This window comes from Pipistrellus kuhlii, unplaced genomic scaffold (genome assembly GCF_014108245.1).
Source record: "Pipistrellus kuhlii isolate mPipKuh1 unplaced genomic scaffold, mPipKuh1.p scaffold_m20_p_11, whole genome shotgun sequence".
Lineage (NCBI taxonomy): Eukaryota > Metazoa > Chordata > Mammalia > Chiroptera > Vespertilionidae > Pipistrellus > Pipistrellus kuhlii.
The window spans coordinates 31205276-31225809 of NW_023425416.1; the positions used below are offsets into that span (position 1 = coordinate 31205276).

Sequence of the window (20534 nt, forward strand, 5' to 3'; positions counted from 1 at the left end):
TGGTCACCCAATGTTTACCTTTATAAGCAATAATTACATGAGATGTCTAAGGAATTCCCACAAGTGCAGTAAGATCAGTAGCTGAAGTATACACTAGTTATTTCACACACAAATTGAGACTGTATACGCCAAGTCCATTTCAAAGTAGTTATCGTTTGGGAAATTCTAAAGAAAATGATTCACACATCTTTCATTTCAAACCGTAGAAGGGTGGAGACAAAAATACTGAATGTTACTATTTTAAAATCCAAGTGATGACTCAGATAGTTTAGAACGTTTTTCATATTTTTGTTCCCTTAAAGAACGAGAGGCCCAGTGCACAAAAATTCATGCACTGGAGGGGGTTCCCTCAGCCTAGCTTGCCCCCCCCTCACAGTCTGGGAGCCCTCAGGGGATGTCCTACTGACAGCTTAGGCCTGCTGGCCTCCCTCTGCAGGAGGCGATTGGGAGGATTAGGAGAAGTAGCCACCCCTCCATGACCCCACTGCTGCTACCAAAGCCAGTAGCTGGGGCTGACGATCCTTGGCCCTTGCTTCTTAGCACTGCCCCCCATCCCCCGCACACTTGTGTGTGTAGGGGCGATCTGGGGCCAGGCCAGCTGGGGGAGGGGTTGTGGGAGGTTGGGGCATCACAGTTGCACCCCGTCCAGCCTCTGTGGAGGCTCTAAGACTCGGGCTGCCCCACCTCTCCTAGCACCAGCACTGTGGAAGGAAGGGCCACAACTGGTGCTGCCACACCTCTCCCAATGTCTGCCTCTGTGGACAGAAGGACCACACGGTGCAGATTGGACTTGCCTGGGTCCACTGGCTCTGCCCTACCTCTCCCATGGCACCAGTCCTTGGCCCTCGCAGCTGCTGTGGCTTTGTCCAAAAGGACATCAGATCTAATTAGCATATTACCCTTTTATTGGTACAGATTTTATCTAAAATTATCAAGTTTTGTCAATTGCTATTGTTGAAATAAGAAAAAAGTGGTTTTTTGTGTTTGTTTGTTTGTTTGTTTTTTTAACATATTTTGGGTATGAAATTTGTCTGCATAAATAAATTTTAATACCCTTGATAAACTTGTAAAAAGCTATGCTTATAACTTAGTTACTTCAGAATAAAATAATGCCAATTCCTTTAGCTGTAGTTAACTTTTAACTTCTTACATGGAAAGAAGGGTGGCTGTCAGAATTAATTACTAGCTCATTACTGACTAACTAGGTAATTAAACCTACTGTTTCATTTTATATTATAAAGCTTTTTTTGTCTGCTTTGTTCACAATCAGAACATTCAAGTACGTATTGGGAGAATACCTATAAAACTTTTGACCTCATTATAATTCTAATGTGATTTTAAAATGATAAGGTTCATCTTTACATGATGATGGGCCTTCCACAAAGTGTCTACTTTTCTGCATAATAGATTTATTAAATGTTTGCTTTTTACTATTAGGGCTATCCTAAACTAAACTAAAATAGCATGTTACCATCAACTGATTTAAACAATAGATTTATAATCATAAATGACATGAAGTGAAATAAGATGGCTCTACAATGGCTGATTCAGTTATCCAATGATATCACATAAGGACTCCTAGACTCCTTCCAGCTTTTCTCTATCAGATTCAGCATGAACCTCAGGACAATTCCCTTCATAGTCACATGATACCTGACAAACTTCAAGGCATCATGTCAGACACATATTGTGCAGTAAAAGGGGGACTTTCCCTGGCATGTGACCATAATTGGCACACATCCCTTTCTAAACAAATCACTACTAAACAGAATAGGATTACCACAATTAACTTACACTATCAGGGATTTCTCCAAGTCCTGTGGGATAGAGATGGGCATTCAAACAAAAACTGAGGCCTGCAAGGAAGGAAGCAGGTTATGGCCAGTGAGCAGGCAACCAACAGTATGTTATGTAACTACATCAAGCATGTCAAGCATCTCTCTTTTATTTGGCCCATGTTGGCCTTTTAGTTTGACATGCTTATACTACACTGAAAAATTAAACATTGGCATTTTATTTCAATAGATTAATTTTCCCATAATTATGAATTAATCTCAACACACAAGCACTGAATAATACTCTGAAGACTGAGATTTATTTTTTTAAATGGGGAAAAAAAACAGTCATCAGTAATTTATCTTAAAACAGATTAAAGGCAGTCATTTGATAAATGCCACTGATAAAAGAGATTAGTATACCTTAGAATATTAAATAATGAAATTACACTTTAATTAAAACAAAGGCTTTATCTCAAAAATGTTTCCTAATAATATCATTTTTTTCTTCTAGAAAAAGTAAGGCTAATGACTAGACATAAGTCAGACTGCATCCAGAGGACTGAGATGAGAACACATTAAAAGAGGGTAGTATGAGGGTGGAAAGTATTTTGTCTGAAAAGGAATCAGGTGGAATATGACAGCTTTAAAATATTTGAAGTGCTGTCATTATGAAGCAATACCAGATTGCATAGTTCTGAAGATAAGGATTAGGATCAATAGGCCCTGGCCGGGTAACTCAGTTGGTTAGAGAGTTGTCCTGATATGCCAAGGTTGCAGGTTCCATCTCCAGTCAGGGCACATACAAGCAGCAACTAATGAATGCAAAATTAAGTAGAACAACAAATCTATGTTTCTCTCTCTCAAGTCAATTTTTAAAAAAAGAATTAGAATCAATGAAAAATAAATAACAAGCAGGAAGATGAAATCTGGTTCAATATAAGATAGTACTTTTATCTAACATTATTTTGCCTGAAGATGGAGCAAGGTTGGCTGTTCATGTGAAACAGGGATGAACATTCATCTCACCCAATTTAAATACCTGATGCTCTATGCACTTTACGTGTAGTCAGTTTTAACAACTTGTTTGCAAAGTAGTTTTAAATCATAATTTCACAGATAAAAATCTGGCTGGACAAGTCAAATATTGAAAAAAACCACATGGCTAAGAAATGGAGAAAACTGGATTCTACTAAAGGCCCATCTGTCTCCAAAGCTGGCTCTTCCCACACATCACACACCTAAGAGAAGTTAAATTAGCAGTTGTTAAGGAAGCATATGGGATTTCTGAGTTGTCAAAAACAGAGTATCATCTGATTTAAAGTCCCTTTCAAAATTAAGATGCCAGAAATGAAAAGTACTACTTCCTTCCATTTGTAGGAGTATTTCCTACTTTAAGAATGCTCTCACATCTAGTCTCATAAAAAATATTTTAAGGTAAGTAAGTGGGAGGCATTATCTGTTGACATTCTACTTCTCAGAGAAACAGGACAACACAGATGAATTCCTTCAACTTCCTTCTGATTTACTTCCAAACATATTTTAACTTTCCCCTCTGATATTTCATTCATTGATCATTTATTAAGCACTTATTTTGTTTGTTTAATCTTCACCCAAGGATATGTGTATGTTTTTAAAATTGATTTTACAGAAAACGGGAGGGGGAAGGAGAGGAGGGAGAGAGGGAGAAAGGGAAGGAAAAAGGGGAGGGAGGGAGGGAAAGAGGAAGGGAGAGGGAGAGAGAAAAGAAGGGAGGGAGGGAGGGAAGGAGAGAGGGAGAGGAAGGTAGAGTGGGGGGGGAACATCAGTAATAGAGAAGCATCAACAGGGTTCAAACCTGCAACCTGAGTATGTGCCCTGACTGGGAAACAAACCTACAACCTTTTGGGATATGGGACAATGCTCCAATCAAGTAAGCCTGGGCCAAGCACATTTTAACATGCCAGGTACAAACTTCAAAGACTTCACAATCTGACGGGAAGAGTTTGTATTCACAGAGGAAAATATAAGTTTATTAAAAAATATTTCCATCTTCTTACAGACCTTACATTTATCAATTCTGACTCTTATATCATTCTGATTTATCCCTTACTGCTATCTCTGTTCCTTCCTCCTGGCCCACTGGAAACTTCTCTGCCTCCCTAACAAGCTACCATTCCTACTTGTTTCACCTACTGCAATCTGACTTCCATACTCACCATTTGGAAACTGCTCTAAGATCACCAAAAATCCTCATTTTCCTCAACTACTATATACTATTGGACACCAATGCTCCTCTTGCTACCTCCATAAAAGTATCCCCTATTTTTCCCCACCTTATTCTTTGGCCCCCTTTTACTTGGCTTTTCTTCAGTCACCCGTATTTAAATACTGGCGTTCCTTTCAGCTCATTTTTTACTGCAAGGAAAGCTAGTACTACTATTTCTTTCTAGACAATCTCATCTATTCCCATAGTATCATCCATTGACTACGTGATACTTCAAAGTCTTTATTTCCATTCCTAGCCTACAGACTCAACTTCCAAATGCTCAGTAGGCCATTTTACCTGCATATTCTGTATTATCTCAGATTCAGCATGTCAGGATTCACTTTATCACCTCTAATCCAGTTCCCCAAAGTGTTCTTTTTTTGAAATTCCTAAGCTGGCTAATAGTAATGGCACCACCAATATACAGGACCTAGAACATAAAAATAATTACCTGAAAGGCTTACCTTATTTCATCTCCCACTTATAGTTAGGCACCAAGACCTAGGAATTTTACCAAAACTTTTCCTGAATTCTCTCTTCCCTCATAGTGACCGAGTTCAGATTCACTTTAGTCTTCACATGAGTTATCAAAACCATCTCATCTCAACTCTTGGCTCTCCTTTTTCTATTTCTATCCATCCTAGTAGCAGACATAGGTTATTTCACAAGAATCTCTTTCTTTATAGAGTACATCTGATCCAGACATATATAAGAGGTCCAGGACTGGCCAGAGTACCACCTACCTACTCCTAGCCCCATGTCTAGTTCAGGTGAGAACACACACTCACAGCCTTCCTAGGACTTGCTTTCTTGCCTAGGCTATCGGGAAAGATAATCTCTTTTATTTTGGGATTATAAGAAAGAAAAATGTAAGCTAAATTGCCTGCCTGTAAGAGGAAAAATGTCAAAGTTTAAAAAGGGGACGGGGGTGGTGATGGAGAATCCACTATCACCAAGTTCTGGATCTAACTTTGCCTGACCACTCCTATCACCTGACTAATAAATTTCCTTTTGCGTTTCAGCTACTTTGAGTTGTGATATCTGTCCTTTATAAACAAGAGTCCTGATTAACCATTCTCTATACTACCCATCACTTTTATAAATCATTCATTAAATGTTATTTGCTTGCTTTTAATACATTAAATATTATTTGCTTGCTTATTCAATTAATTTTGTTGCTGAAGACCACCGCCTTGTCTTCAGCAACAACAGTAGATTAGTTAAATCAGTGGCAGGATCATGAGTAATTTGATCGTTTCTTCAGAGGTCTACACATTTGTGTTTGTTGTTTTAGCAATACCACTTCTTATAATTTGCTAACCTTAATCACTACTTTACAGGAAAGAAATATAAGTCCTGGAAAGGTTATATGACAAAAGTTCACATTCCAATACGTCCTAAGAATGTTAATTTCACTATTCTAAGTGATGGATTTTAAAATGATTCCTTATGTGAACTTAGAAAATTTGCAGAAACCAATGCAAATACACCATCCAGTGGTAAAAGATGAAAATTACAACTTAGACAGCAATCACAGCACAAGTAATTGAATTTGTGCCTCTACCTGGTCTTCAACACACATTTCCAGAAAAGAAAAAAAGGGGGGGGGGGGGCAAAATATGATGTTGACTGTGTCTGCTATTTGTTACCATTTTCCCAATCAAATGTTATTCTTATTATCTTAAGTTCAACTTTTCTTTTTCTGACTTACCCACCCATTACCCAAATGCTTAATTGAATTAGGATAAGAGTATTTCAATATTCATCCAAAGCCTTAATTGAGCCAGAGATTAGGAAAAATAGTTTATAAAGAAGAGAAGAAAGAGTGTGGGGATGAATGTCCAATGGAATTCTAGTTGATAAAAGCCATTCAAGGTAACAAATGAGAGGCATCATATAATGTTGTTCTTTTTAAATTTGGTAGACAACACTGAAAGGCCAGGTAAAGATTCATAGTTGACCAATTCATACACAATTAAGAATTTCTAGAGACTATTAATCTTTAATGACAGAAATTTATACCTGTCTCAAGAAAACCTATTAAATAACATTTTCTCAATAATCAGCTCCCCTCTTCCCAAAATAAAAATGGATAAAATCTTTCAGTTTTCCACAGAACAGCTTTCTTATCCTGTCCTCTTGTTTTAAAAAAAAGTTTAATTAAAAACAAATTATAACAACAACAACAAAAAACCCAAAACCAATAAGTGATTTTTTGTTTTGAAATACCTTTGCATTAAGCCTAGTTAATATCAAATGGCATTATCATTTGGATAAAAAAATATTTAACAAAAAGTACAGTAGGTTGCAGGCTGGGTTATAGTTTCTTCCTTTCTACAGAACCTTTCAATATGCTATAGATTTTAAGTCAGATTTTAAGCACCTTCCACTGAAAATCTATCTTATTAAGTTTTCCAGAAATATCTGGCCTACCACACTTACTAGGAGTACTAGTTAATAATGCGGATTTTTTCAATAGATGGTTACACATATGTTGATATATATATATGCAATTTGATACGTATGCTATTTTGTTGTATTGACAACAAGCTTCAAAACTTCATAAGTCAAATTTGCTGAAAGTGTTAATATCATAGATATTTTTACACTTAAAAATGTCGAATTTTGTGCCAAAAAAAGAGCATTTGCAGGAAGTTTTAATTCATTATTTTGAAGAAAAGTGCTGCTGAATACTTTGGGAAGCTTATGGTGAACATGCTCCATCTCAAAATACTTGTGAACGCTGGTTTAAACTTTTTAAAAGTAATGATTTTGATGTGAAAGACAAGAACATCCAGGTCAACCAAAAAAGTCTGAAAACCAACAATTACAAGCATTTTGGATGAAGACCTGTGTCAAACTCAAAAACAATTTAAAGATTAAACGATCCTCAACAAACAATTCCCGATCATTTATAAGCAATGGGAAATATTTTTAAGGGAGGAAAATTGGTACCACATCAACTGAACTAAAGACAAATGGAAAACCGAAAAGTCATCAGTAAAATGTTGCTTCAATGGCACAAAAGAAAGTCTTTTTTGCATTAAATTGTGACTGGTGATGAAAAGTGGATTTATTTTGAGGATCCCAAATGCACAAAATCATGGGTTGATCAACATCGACTGCAAGGCCAAATTGGTTTGGAAAGAAGACAATGCTCTGAGTTTGGTGGGATCAGGAAGGTGTGGTATATGATGAGCTTCTAAAACCAGGTGAAATCGTTAATACTCATTGCTACCAACAACAAATAATCAATTTGAACCACACTTTGATTGTGAAACTCCCAGAATGTTCCAGAAGACAACAAAGTAATTTTGCTTCATGATGATGCACCATCATACACTTCAAAACCAGTTAAAGACACCTTAAAAGATCTTGCCTGGGAAGTATTAACCCACCCGCCGTATTCACAAGACCTTGCTCCTTCAGATAACCACTTGTTGCGATCGATGGCACATGCACTTTCTGAGCAGCACTTCAAAAACATACAAAGAAGTGGAAAATTGGGTCTCTGAATGGTTTGCCTCAAAACAAGAAAAGTTTTATTGGGCCAGTATCCACAAATTACCTGAAAGATGGGGAAATGTGTAGCTAGCAATGGATACTTTGAATAAAACACTTTTGATGTTTCTCTTGAAATTACCGTGTTTTCTTTGATTACAAAATCCGCATTATTAACTGGTATACCTGGTATAAACAAGCCTACAACAAAAGACTTTAGCTTATACTAAATATTTTTCATATACACATATGTATAAAAGCGAAGTTTAAGTTATGAAAGGCATAAATAGCAACAAACTAATAAATCACAAGAGCTGCCTATATTACTGCAGAGAGACCACTGGAAAATAACCTACCATAATAGGAATCCCCATACTATTTTCCTCTGGTGGAAGCAGTAGTTGTATTGTTTCAATTCCACTCTCAGGCCTGTAGCAGAAAACAGATATCAAAAGCAAGAATATGCTGACACTAGAAAAGAAGGGCTATGTTATAAAAATAACTAGTACCTTTAAACATTGAATTATTGGATATTAAAAATCTTATTAATTCTGAACTTGGTCATACCCTTCTATCAAGAAAAAAAATTAATCTGTAAAATAAGACAGTTTTTTTTTAAGTTTTTTTTATATATGAACCAATCCTTACTGCATTCTCAGAAGAGACTCAAAAGTGGGGTTTGAGTCCTAGAATTGCTAACAACACAATATTTTCATATTTTTAAAAAGAACTATTCAAATATATTCACTATAATAATCACATAATTCCATGGGGGCGGGGTGTCTTAATCTAAGAAACTATCTATAAAGTATAAAATATTTAATCTATATAATTTCTGAATATTTAAAACATGTTCATTTTAGTAATATATACAGAAATCATAATATCTCCCAAAGAAAGCTAATGTACTTAAAATAAAAAAAGTGATAATTACTGTTTAGTAATTTGTTCTCCCCTTCTTCCTCCACTTGGCAATATGGACTCTCCCCAAAAACACTTTCAATGATTATATAGAGATTACATTTAAAAGTATTATGTTACTGTATTTAACCAATTTCCTAAGATTAAACATTTGGGTTGCTCCAATTTTTTTCTTATATTCAATATAATAATTTTTCCAGAATCTTATTCCAACAGTTATTTTTAGTAACATGGATTGCCTTCAAGTAAATAAAATTAGGCCTAAAATATTTTGGAACCATAATTCTCACGTGCAATGGCCTATAAAGAACTAATGTCAGAATTAAATTCCCTGTATAGAGCATGCCGTCAACCTCATTTCTTATTAGTCTGCAAGAATCACCAGTTTTTACTATCTTTGTCGATGTGATTATAGCTGTGTTCTAGTACGCTTTTCCAGTATGTTAGAAGATAGAAACCAACCTGTCCACTCTAGTGGGTAGCTACGATTCTAAACATATTAAATTTTTTCTTTTCCTCTTGTCAAAACTCTGTATGAACAAATTAACCTCATAAAAATAATAATGGGCCATTACTTTTATAACTACCATATACTAATGTAACAGTAATTTTATTAATTTGCCATTTGGTGGCAGCAAATACAAAAGAAAGTAAATTTGCCAAGCGCTTCTATTTATTTTATTATTACCAATATAAAGTTGGTTTTCCCTGAGTCATGTATTTTAAACAAGAGTTTCAAATGAAAAATAAAGCTTTGTACATTTTAATAGTTAATGGTTAAATTTTATGTTAATAGTCAAAACAATGTCATGAGCAAATTCCTAATTAACTGATTGAAAATAATAGTCTTGTGTTACTATAGCATTCACAATTATCTCAAAAATTGTGATCTTGATTTTTACAAAAAAAGTAATTGCAAAAGTTTCATTTGTACTGATGAAACACACATACACACACATAGAGGAGTGGGCAAAAGTAGGTTAATAATACAATAACTAATAAAATAAGAATAAACTTTCAAAACTATAAACATAATTATGCCCACGTGTGTGTGTGTGTGTGTGTGTGTGTGTGTGTGTGATGTAAAAATTAACATTTTCTTACTCTAACCAACTCCAGTTGGCCTGGCTTCCCACCCCCATGAATAACTTATTCAATAATCATTTGCTAATAACTACTATGGGCTAAGTACAACAGTATAGAGTAATAATTTCTAGCTTCATGAGGCTCACACAAAATCTCTCATATATCCCTTTTCCCAGACTTGTAATATGGGATAGTAAAAGATCAACTTGAAAACCTAAATATTATATAAATATACATATATAATACAAAAAATGTATAGTTTCCCTCTATATATAATTTACAATAAAAATAACCACATAAAAAATATTAGAGAAGATCCAAGATGGAGGCTTAGGTAAACACACCTAAACTGCTGCTGTGCACAATTTCAAAACTACAACTAAAAGCAAAATGTCTATCACCCCAAACCATGGGAAAACTGGCTGAAAGGAAGCTCTACAACTAGGCTGAAAGAAAAAGGAACATTCAGGGCACAAGAGCTGAAAAACTGAGGTACAGGGGCGCAAGCATGATATGGGCAGGCGGCAGATCCAAGACGGCGGAGAGCGTTGCTTTCTTCAACCCGAAGAGAGACAAGCTACCAATCTCTTTGAAATCCAGTTTCTGGGGAGAAGCTAGAATGTCTGCCATCAGGTCGGAAAGTGAGGATGGCTTGCTTGCGGAGCTGCATGCAAGAATAATTGTTTGCTGTACTGGGGCGAGAGGCAGAGAAGGCTGATTGGCAGCCATCGTTGTTTGCCACACCCTAGCCTAGAGACACCCTGAGACTCCACCCTGAGACTCTGCCCCACACAATCTACAAACACACCCAAGCTCCAAGCCGTGACTTTTGCACATGAATGGCCTTCTCTATTGCAGTTTAACCTAACAAACTTGCAACCTGGTGCAGATAGCTCCAAAGCTTCCAAGCTCCAAAAAGGGAAGAAAGGGCTGTGGCTCTCGCTGTAGCTCCTGCAGGGAGGTCTCAGAAAGTAGCTGAACTGCACCCCATTGGAGATCCAGAAACTAGTGTATCTAATAGTTGGTGTGAGATGACACCAGATTTCAACTACCCTCATAAGGGACACATTCAAGAGACAGACTCAGTGAGCACCAAAACCCTACGGGAACAAGTCCGTCCCCATAAACATGTCTCCATTACAGCAATTCTTCCTTTATAGAGACAACGTGTCCTCACAGCCAATTGGCCTGGAGGTCAATTCCTCGCAGTGACACCAACAACTATCAAGACTTAATTACAACAAGGGTGTACACACAGTCTACAAAGGGGTGCACCAAGAATGTCCACATCAGGCAACTGGGAGGCTGACCCATTGAACCATATAGAACACCCAGGCTCACAAAGCTACCCTACCAACTCAGGGAAACAGCGAAAATGCCGAGAAAAGGGAGGAGATCTCAAACAAAAGAAATGGAGGAGAACAAAAGACTGGATATAGAGTTCAAAACCACAGTTATAAGGTTTTTCAAAAATTTCCTAGAAAAGGCCGATAAATTTAACGAGACCCTTGAGGATATGAAAAAGAAATTAAACCAACTAGAAATTAAACATACACTGATTGAAATAAAAAATATTATACAGAGACACAACAGCAGACTAGAAGAATGCAAGAAACAAGTCAAAGATTTGGAATACAAAGAGGCAAAGGACACTCTTCCAGAGAAGCAAGAAGAGGAGAGAATCCAGAAAGTTGAAGATAGTGTAAGAAGCCTCTGGGACAACTTTAAGTGTACCAACATCAGAATTATGGGGTGCCAGAAGAAGAGAGAGAGCAAGACACTGAAAACCTATTTGAAGAAATAATGACCAAAAACTTCCCCCACCTGGTGAAAGAAATAGTCTTACAAGTCCAGGAAGCTCACAGAATCCCAAACAAAAGGAATCCAAAGAGGACCACACTAAGACACATCATAATTAAAATGCGAAGAGCAAAAGACAAAGAGAATCTTACAAGCAGCAAGAGAAAACAGTTACTTACAAGGGAGCACCTATATGATTATCAGCTGATTTCTCAACAGAAACTATTCAGGCCAGACAGGAGTGGCAAGAAATATTCAAAGTGATGAATAGCAAGAACCTACAACCAAGATTACTCTACCCAGCAAAGTTATCATTCAGAATTGAAGAGCAGATAAAAAGCTTCACAGATCAGAAAAAGCTGAAGGAGTACATCACCACCAAATCAGTATTATATGAAATGCTAAAAGGTGTTCTTTAAAAAGAGGAAAAGAAGAAAAAAGTAAAGATAAAAATTATGAACAACAAATACATACCTATCAACAAATGAATCTAAAAGTCAAGTGAATTAATAATCTGAGGAACAGAATAAACTGGTGAATATAATAGAATCAGGGGCATAGAATGGGAGGGGATTGATAATTCTCAGGGGGAAAGGGGTGTCTGTGTGGGGGATATGAGAAGACTATACAAAAATCATACACCTATGGATGAGGACAGCAGGGGGGGGGGAAGAGGAGGTAAGGGCAGAGAGTGGAGTGGGGATCAGGTGGAGGGGAGCTATGAGGGGTGGGGGAAAAGGAGAAACAATTGTAATAATCTGAAAAATAAAGATTATATACAATATATTAGAGAAGAAAATACAAGACTTTTATTTTTTGTATGATTGCCTTAATGTCTTCTTTCTCTTCTTTTAAAATATTAAGTTATTTCAAAAGGAAAAATATTTGGTGCCTTTAATTTACTACTCTTTTTATTAAACCCCCCAAAATATTAAGTGACCAAAATAATTGAATTACATCAAACTGAAAAGTGTATTTAGAGTATCTTTTTACACAATTACACAACAAAGTATGTCAAAAGTTTCAGTAACTTATAGAAATCATTGCCAAAGTGTCTTATAGTTCAAGATGTAAATTTTAAAAAAAAGCAGGTGCTAGAATTAGGAGTGAATTAAAACTGAAACTAAATCTGTGCATACACTGACAGATTAACCATACAGTTAAGCACATCTGAATACTGTAAAGACCCAGTCTTCCACAGTGAGAAGGGGATGTATCCCATATACATCAGTATATCCAGCTCTATGGCTCTGCTTATTAATTATTAGCACATAACAATGATGAACAATGTCATGCAAGAACATTTCTCATACTGATGATAGGATCTTATTAGAAGAGAATTTTCATTTTCTTTTCTTTTTTTTAAGAGAGGAAGGAAGGGAGTGGAGGAAACAAAAGAGAGGAGGGAGGGAGAGAAGGAAAAAGAAACATCGAAGTGAGAGATACATTGAGAGAGAGAAACAAACATTGATGTGAGAGAGTTACATTGATCAGCTGCCTACTGTGGGCACCTCATCCAAGGATCAAACCTACAACTTGGACATGTGTCCTGACCGGGAATCCAACCCATGACCTTCCAGTACAAGGGACAATGCTCTAACCAACTGAGCCACACCGACAGGGCTTCATTTTCTTATTTTTCTGTTTATGTCAAGAAGATACTAGATTTTACAGGTTAAAAATTAACATCAGCAACTTCGCGTGGTCCAACCCAATACTTGTTACTCACAACGTAAGTTCCTTGAGGACAGGTACCATTTCTTATTCCCCTCAAAATACCCATCTTCTAGTAAGGGAGAAAGATAAGTAAAATGTAAACTGCCAAGCAGTGCAATAAATGCTTTGATAGAAGACAGAGAAAGAGAGACATACCCACATATGGTGCATTAGAAATCATAAGGTATACTCGTCAATGATGAATGATATCAGGAAAACTGGAAGCTACCAGAAAAATAAAGTTAAATAGAATTCTTTTGCTCAGTAAACACTACACTGAGATGTCTGAGTTTAAAGAAATATCATCGATCAGACCATCAAACCTCAGAGGGAAGGTAGGGTAGAGTGGAGGTAAGGGGGAGAGATCAACCAAAGGATTATATACATGCATATGGCCCTAACCAATGGACACAGACAACATGGGTGAGGGCATGAGTGGGGGGGATAGGAGTGTAATGTGGGAATAAGGACACATATATAACACCTTAATCAATAATTTATTTTAAAAAAAACAAAACAAAAAAAACACATGGGTGTTTTTTTTTAAGGGTGACTTTAGAAACCAATCATATACAATGTTCAAAGTTTGTTTAGAATTATTTTAGCTAACTTTAAAAAGAATCTGACAAAAGAAAATATGACACATACCAAATATGCTTTAAAACACTCCAAAAACATTGAGGAATGGTAAAAATGTTGATAATTTTTGTAAATGGATAATCAGTTCATAGGGGTTCATTTATATCTTTGTGTGATAAAGTTTAAGAATTAAATTATATAAAAAAAATTTTAACTAAAGAAAATAAATTATATTGTGAATTTAAAAATAAGGAAGAGACAATGCAGTATTAGATTGACATCGCCTTGTGATTCTACTCACACATAATTGAAAAAGAGAAATTTAAAAAGTTAAAGTGGTTAGGTCCAATTTAGGTCTAAACTTTATCAGAAAACATACCAGCCAATTTAGGGAACTAGGGAGATATGGTAGATCTAAATCAAAGTTTCTCAAAGTCAGCACTACTAACATTTTAAGCAAAATAATTGTTGTGGAGTCTTGTCATGTCCATTGCAGGATGTTTAGCAGCATCCCTGTCCTCTTCCCATAGATGTCTGTAGCATACACCCCTCCAAGTGTGACAACCAGAAACATGTTCAGATATTGCCAATCTAATCCATCTCTGATCTAAGCTGATGAGTTCTTAGAATGGTGAGCTTACTATAAAAAGCAAAAGGAACTTAACAGTATATTCTTCAAAAGCAACTTGAATAAAGCAACATGAAACTAGCCAGAATCAGACAAGATATTTACTCCCCCTTAACATGACTCCTCACAACCACTCAAGTTGTCAAATATTTGGATAAATATATTTTTTAAAATGTAAATATGTACATTTCCTTACACTTAAATACAACATGCTAAACAAATTATTCTTTTTTGATGATGTATCTGAAATACCCAAAATAGACAAATCCATATAGGCAGAAAGAAGTTGCTAAAAACTGAGGGCAGGGATAGAGGGTAAGTTAACTGCTTAATGAAAATGGGTTTCTTTTGGAGGTGATAAAAACATTGTGGAACTCGATAGTACTAACAGTTGTAGAATACTGTTAATGTATTTAGTGCCACTGAATTGTACACTTTAAAAAACACTGAATGTAACACTAAAATGTAATTTACAACTTTGAAAAATAAAATTCAGATTACTTAAATATTTAAAGGGCAAAATATAAATTGACTTTATGAAATGTGATGCAACCATTAAAAATTATAATTAGGAAGATTATGTAGCAACTAGGTGAAGCATGACCAGAATGAAATTAAGCTATTTGAACCCATATTAGATATGGGAGCTCTATCTTTAATGTGTCCCTGAGAAACATTTTATTTATTTATTTAAATATATTTTATTGATTTTATACAGAGAGGAAAGGAGAGAGATAGAGAGTTAGAAACATTGATGAGAGAGAGTCATCAATCAGCTGCCTCCTGCACACCCCCACTGGGGCTATGCCCGCAACCAAGGTACATGCCCTTGACCGGAATCGAACCTGGGACCATTCAGTACCCAAGCCGACGCTCTATCCATTGAGCCAAACCGGTTTCGGCTGAGAAATATTTTAAATGAAATAATAATAATATAGCTACTTGGTGTGATTAGGAGGGGTCTAGCACATGTTTTTATGCTAAATGAGAAGCTTATAAAATTGCATATACCTTCTGTTTAGAAGCATGTGTTATTCATTCTAACAGTTGCCACTATGTGCAATAAAGTGATAGCATAGCATTATACTAAAGGAACTATAGTTTTAGTAAAGGAGACAAGCACACACTCAATGTGTTTATGGTAAAATGATATAGTACAACAATAATAAGAAAGCCCAGACTTAAAAAACAGGCAAAAAGGAAATGAAACACATTATATAGCCAGAGAAACTCAATGAACCCAATCAAGTGTAGTAGGGTGAACTGAGTGTAAAAAAAGTGTGTTTGTGCATGTGTTGTCAGATGTCACTTTGGCCAGGATGATTGAGAGGATGTGGGAAATTTCAAAACTCTTTCATCAAGGAGTTGGACAAAAAAAGGCAAAAAACCATCCTATCTAAAAAAGAGAAACATGTAAAATTGACCATACCTCCGCTACGCTCACCAGCCAATCAGGAGTGAGTATGCAAATCAACCCTACAAAGGTGGCAGGTTAATTTGCATACACAGGTGCAGGGCAGGAGAGCCTGGAGAGAGTGGAGCAGCTTAGGAAACTTGGCTTTCAAGCCTCCAGATGAAGAGCAGAGAGAAAGAGCTGGAAGTTTGGAAGACTTGGCAGAGTGGGAAGCCATGGGACAGATACAGAGCAGAAGGCTATAGGACAAAGACAGAGCAGGAAGGGAAAACCCAGAGTGTGCGGAGCACCAGGAATTCTGGGAGTAGTAGTTCTGGTGGCAGCCGTAGGACCAGAAGCGGAAGCCCAAAAGCGTGGGGAGCACCAGGAATGCTGTGAATTGTAGCTCTGGTGGCAGACAGATCTCCTATTCACTAGAGCAAAGTGAGACTGGAGCAAATTACTGTTGCAGTGGAGGATGGAGGAAAAGCAAAGGTGAGAGACATAAATAAAATCAAAGTGTCTAGGAAAAATTAAAAGGAAGATGTCCTAAAACTTCTAGGAAATTTCCACCAATGAAGCAAAGAAAAGAAAAAAAGAAAAAAGAAAAAAAGAAGAAGCATCTATTATTCTGTGAGTAACAAACCAAACCGAACTGGGATCTCAGACAATTCGCTCATATGATTGCAAAGACAGACAGAAACTCCTGGATTGGAGAGGGCTCCCCTGAGGGTTCCCAGATTGGAGAGGGCGCACGTCAGGCTGAGGAACCCAGACCCCATGCATGAATCTTCGTGCACCAGGCCCTAGTTTGTAATAAAGAGGACAGGATGCAAAGTTGGCAGGGATACAAAACAACAGAAAGAGATACACTACAGGTGGAAATATAACTTGATATAGCCTATGTAGAGGGCAACTAACTAGTTAGTAAAATCTTTTTCAAAGATCTCCAAAATATATCCATGGGGGGGGGGGGGGTTTGAATGAGGGGAAAAGTACATAATAATCAAGTAAGCCATCTTGTGTGTTAATACAGGGAGGAAAATAAGAGCAAATTTATACGTGCTTATCTTGTCTATTGTAAATTGTACATCACCAGTACCTGATTCTATAGTCTCTTCTGCATCAGAAGGCAGAACTGTGGAACTATATTTTCCAGAACCCCTTTTCCAAATGATTCAAGGGTAGTACATGCCAACAAAGGACTCATGCAAGATTTGATGAATAAAATGAGAACTATTATTACCTGATAGCAACTGTGAGTAAAAATACAGGAAGACAACAGGCATGACATAAGTATATTCCTAAATTCCTTGTTACCTGTTTGATACTGGGCAAAATGCAGCCCTTATTCTCTAGAAAATTTTAAATTCAAGACTAATATAGGTAAATCCTCCCCCACCCCCCGACTCCTCCCAGTTTCAATTCTAACTTCCATCAGTTTAATGAAAAACTGTTAAAATCTTGCAAATGGTAAGTTTAATGATTTTTTATGAATAATGGGGGGCGGGGGGAGAAGAGAAGAGCTGCACCCCTAAAGGCAACTATAGGCAATAAATGAGAATAGTATAGAAACAAGGTCATCCTCTACAGAAGTTGCTCACAGGAAAAAAACGTTCATTGACAAGTTGACAATCACAAGGATTGTTTACAACAGAATTTGGCAAGACCAGGGGAGGGGAACCTTTTTCCTTTCATTTTGTACTTATGTGAAAAACTGGTAGCAAAAACCTGGAATAAATAAGTTTTATGCTCTTCAATTTTTCCTGAGAAGCAAACAAAACTACACACACACACACACACACACACACACACACACACACACAATTTTTAAAAGTTGTGATTACCAAAAAAAATGATCAAATACTTCTCTGTCATACCAAAACTACTGAAAGGTACTGCATATCTATAACCAGGCTTTAAGAATTAAAAAGTTTTTTTAAAAGGTCAGCTGCCAAAAGATGTTTAAGTTTCAATATGCATCCCCCCCCCAAAAAAAAAAAGAAAAAAAAAATGCATCCCATCCCACATACACAAATAAGCAATCAGTTCATCCTATGACAGTAGTTCTCAAACTATTGTTTCACAAACTTCACAGACAGCTCCATGATTCCCATTCTACAAACTATGTACAACTCTGTAAATATTTTATGCCTGCAATCGAGTAGCTATTACTTTGGGCACTTTTTAAGTGCCCAAAAGAACAAAGAAGTAGGAATTTCAGAGAAAAAGGCAAATTCACCTTCACCTGTCAATTCTATTTTTATTTTATTTTTTTATTTTATTGATTTTATACAGACAGAAAGGGAGAGAGATAGAGAGTTAGAAACATCGATGAGAGTCATCGATCAGCTGCCTCTTGCACACCCCCCACCGGGGATATGCCCGCAACCAAGGTACATGCCCTTGACCAGAATCGAACCCGGGACCCTTCAGTCCCCAAGCCGACGCTCTATCCATTGAGCCAAACCGGTCCCGGCTTCACCTGTCAATTCTAAAACAGCCTTCAGAATCCAGTCTTTCAAAGTCCTTTCCTCAAGGCTCAAACCTGATGACAGAATTCTGCATAAATATTCCAATGGTCACTCCCCACAGCTATGAGGTTCAAATCCCATAGCATAGAACCCAAGATACTCTAAGAATTGGCCCTTACTTACTTTGCCCCAGCCTCATCTCCTGCCATCCTTCTCCCTTCTCAATCCTCACTCCCGTATAAAATCATAAGGAATATAATCCTAATTGAGAGGATGGGAGGGGGCTCACTAATTCTAACATGTATGCTTCAGGAGATAGAGATGAAAAGAAATTCTTTAGAATGAAAAAATGACATCAGATAATAACTGGAATCTATATAAAAAATAAAGAACACTGGTAAAGGTAATTACAGGCAAAGAAAAAATAACATTATCAAAGACAATATAAATATATTTTTTACTTTTTTCTCTTGATTTGAAAGGTAACTAACTGCCTAAAAAATTAAGTTGTTAGGCATATATAACATATAAAGATGTTATATATAACAATAAAAGCAAAAAAAAAAAAAAAAAAAAAAAAAGAGAGAGAGAGAATAGAGGTACAGGGGAAAGTAAATGACACCAGACGGTAACCAAAATTCTACAAGAAGAAACAAAGTATCAGAAATGGTAAATATGTTGGTTAAAAGACTATAAATATTTTTCTCCTTTCTTCTCCTCTTTAAGAGAAATATATTGCTTACAACACTGTATTGCTGGTTTATCATATAAATGAACATATTATATCTATATATATATAAAAGCCTAAATGACTCAATGACGGGTTGACTGGTTGCTATGACAAACACTGACCACCAGGGTACAGATGCTCAATGCAGGAACTGCCCCTAGGTGGTCAGTGCGCTCCCACAGCTAACCTCCCATGGCCGGCCAACCTCCCCCAGTCCAGGCCAGCTGTCTGCCCAGCTTGCTCCCCCCAACCCCATTGGCCCCAATTGCTGGCCAGACCAAGGGACCCCACCATGCATGAATTTGTGCACTGAGCCTCTAACAGGCGTCTTCAAACTACGGCCCGCGGGCCACATGCGGCCCGCAGAGGAGTCTGATCCGGCCCGCCAGGTTTTTTGGGCAGTGAGCGCAGCCGAGGTGTTACAGTAGGAATTAGTAGTTCATATAGTCCGGCCCTCCAGCTCTCTGAGGGACCGTGATCTGGCCCCCACTTTAAAAAGTTTGAGGACGCCTGTATGACAATAAGCACAAAGCAGAGAGGAAGAAATGGAGCTATACTGGAGCATTATTAATAGTAATTTGAAGTAAACTGTGATAAATTCAAATGTAATCCTAAGAACAACACTAAGAAAAATACCATTAAAAAAATAAATTTGTAAAAAGAAAACACAAAAGGTGACAGGAACAACAACAAAAAAAACATGAGGTATAATAGAAAATAAATAGCAAATGGGAGATGTAAATTCAATCTTTTAAAAAATAACATTTAATAGGAAAGGATTAAACACTCCATAAAAAAAGATTCAGTGTGATGATGTAGTTTGCTTTTACATCCCTTAAAAGCCAGGTTGGAGAAGTCGGGTGCCAGTGCCTGAGGCTGGCTGCAGCCTGGGAGATGAAGAAGCCACCTTCCCCATGATCCCAGGCTGCAGACAGCAGCAGAAGCCTTACTTCTGGGGGAGAAAGAGAAACTGGGCCCCAGAGAGAGAGAGACTAAGAAGCCGCCTGCCCTCTGATCCCAGGCCACAGCCAGCTGGAGAAGTTGCCTGCACTGCATCCCAGGGAAGACGGATAGGCCACACCCACCTGTGGTCCAGGGCCAGCACCTGTGGCTGGCTACAGCTTGGCAGACAGAGAAGCAGAGGTAGTTAGGGGCAATCTAGCCAGCAGGGGAGCACATGGGGAGAGTGGGTCTAAGCTGGCAGTCAGACATCCTCTGGCAACCTGGGAGATTCTGACTGAGGGCCTAAGCCAGCAGTTTCTATCTTCTATCTCTCACTCCTCCTTTCTCTCTGAAATCAATATATTTATTGATAAAGAAATATATATATTTTTAAAAGACAAGTAGCCCAATTTAAAAATGGACAAAGATTCTGAGAAAAAGATAATCGATGTCGTTAGCCACCAGGGAAAAATGCAAATCAAAACCACAAGAAGATATAATTTCATACACACTAGGATGACTATAATAAAATGTCTTAAAAACAAACAAATGATAATAGGTGTTACTGAGAACATGAAGAAATTAGAACCCTCATACATTGCTGAAGGGAATGCAAAATGGTGCAGCCACAATGGAAAAGGAATGGGCAGTTCTTTAAAAAACTAAATACAGAATTACTATATGACCCAAGCAATCCATTTTTAAGTATACTAGTATATCCAATAGAAATAGAAACTTATT

The 20534-nt window shown here is 37.1% G+C and overlaps 1 protein-coding gene across 4 annotated transcripts in view; it reads right to left on the reverse strand.

Annotated features, from left to right (window-relative positions):
- Positions 1-20534, reverse strand: part of ANKRD28 (ankyrin repeat domain 28) — a 116909-nt gene that overhangs the window by 87300 nt on the left and 9075 nt on the right. For 2 of the 4 annotated variants that reach the window (XM_036431544.2, XM_036431549.1), the window contains one exon: positions 7881-7953. The exons of the other annotated variants lie outside the window; for them this stretch is intronic. In XM_036431544.2, coding sequence (XP_036287437.1) covers positions 7881-7898 — 18 coding nt within the window. In that variant the 5' untranslated portion in view covers positions 7899-7953. Of the gene's footprint in view, positions 1-7880; positions 7954-20534 lie in introns of those variants that run through there. 4 annotated transcript variants of the gene reach the window in all.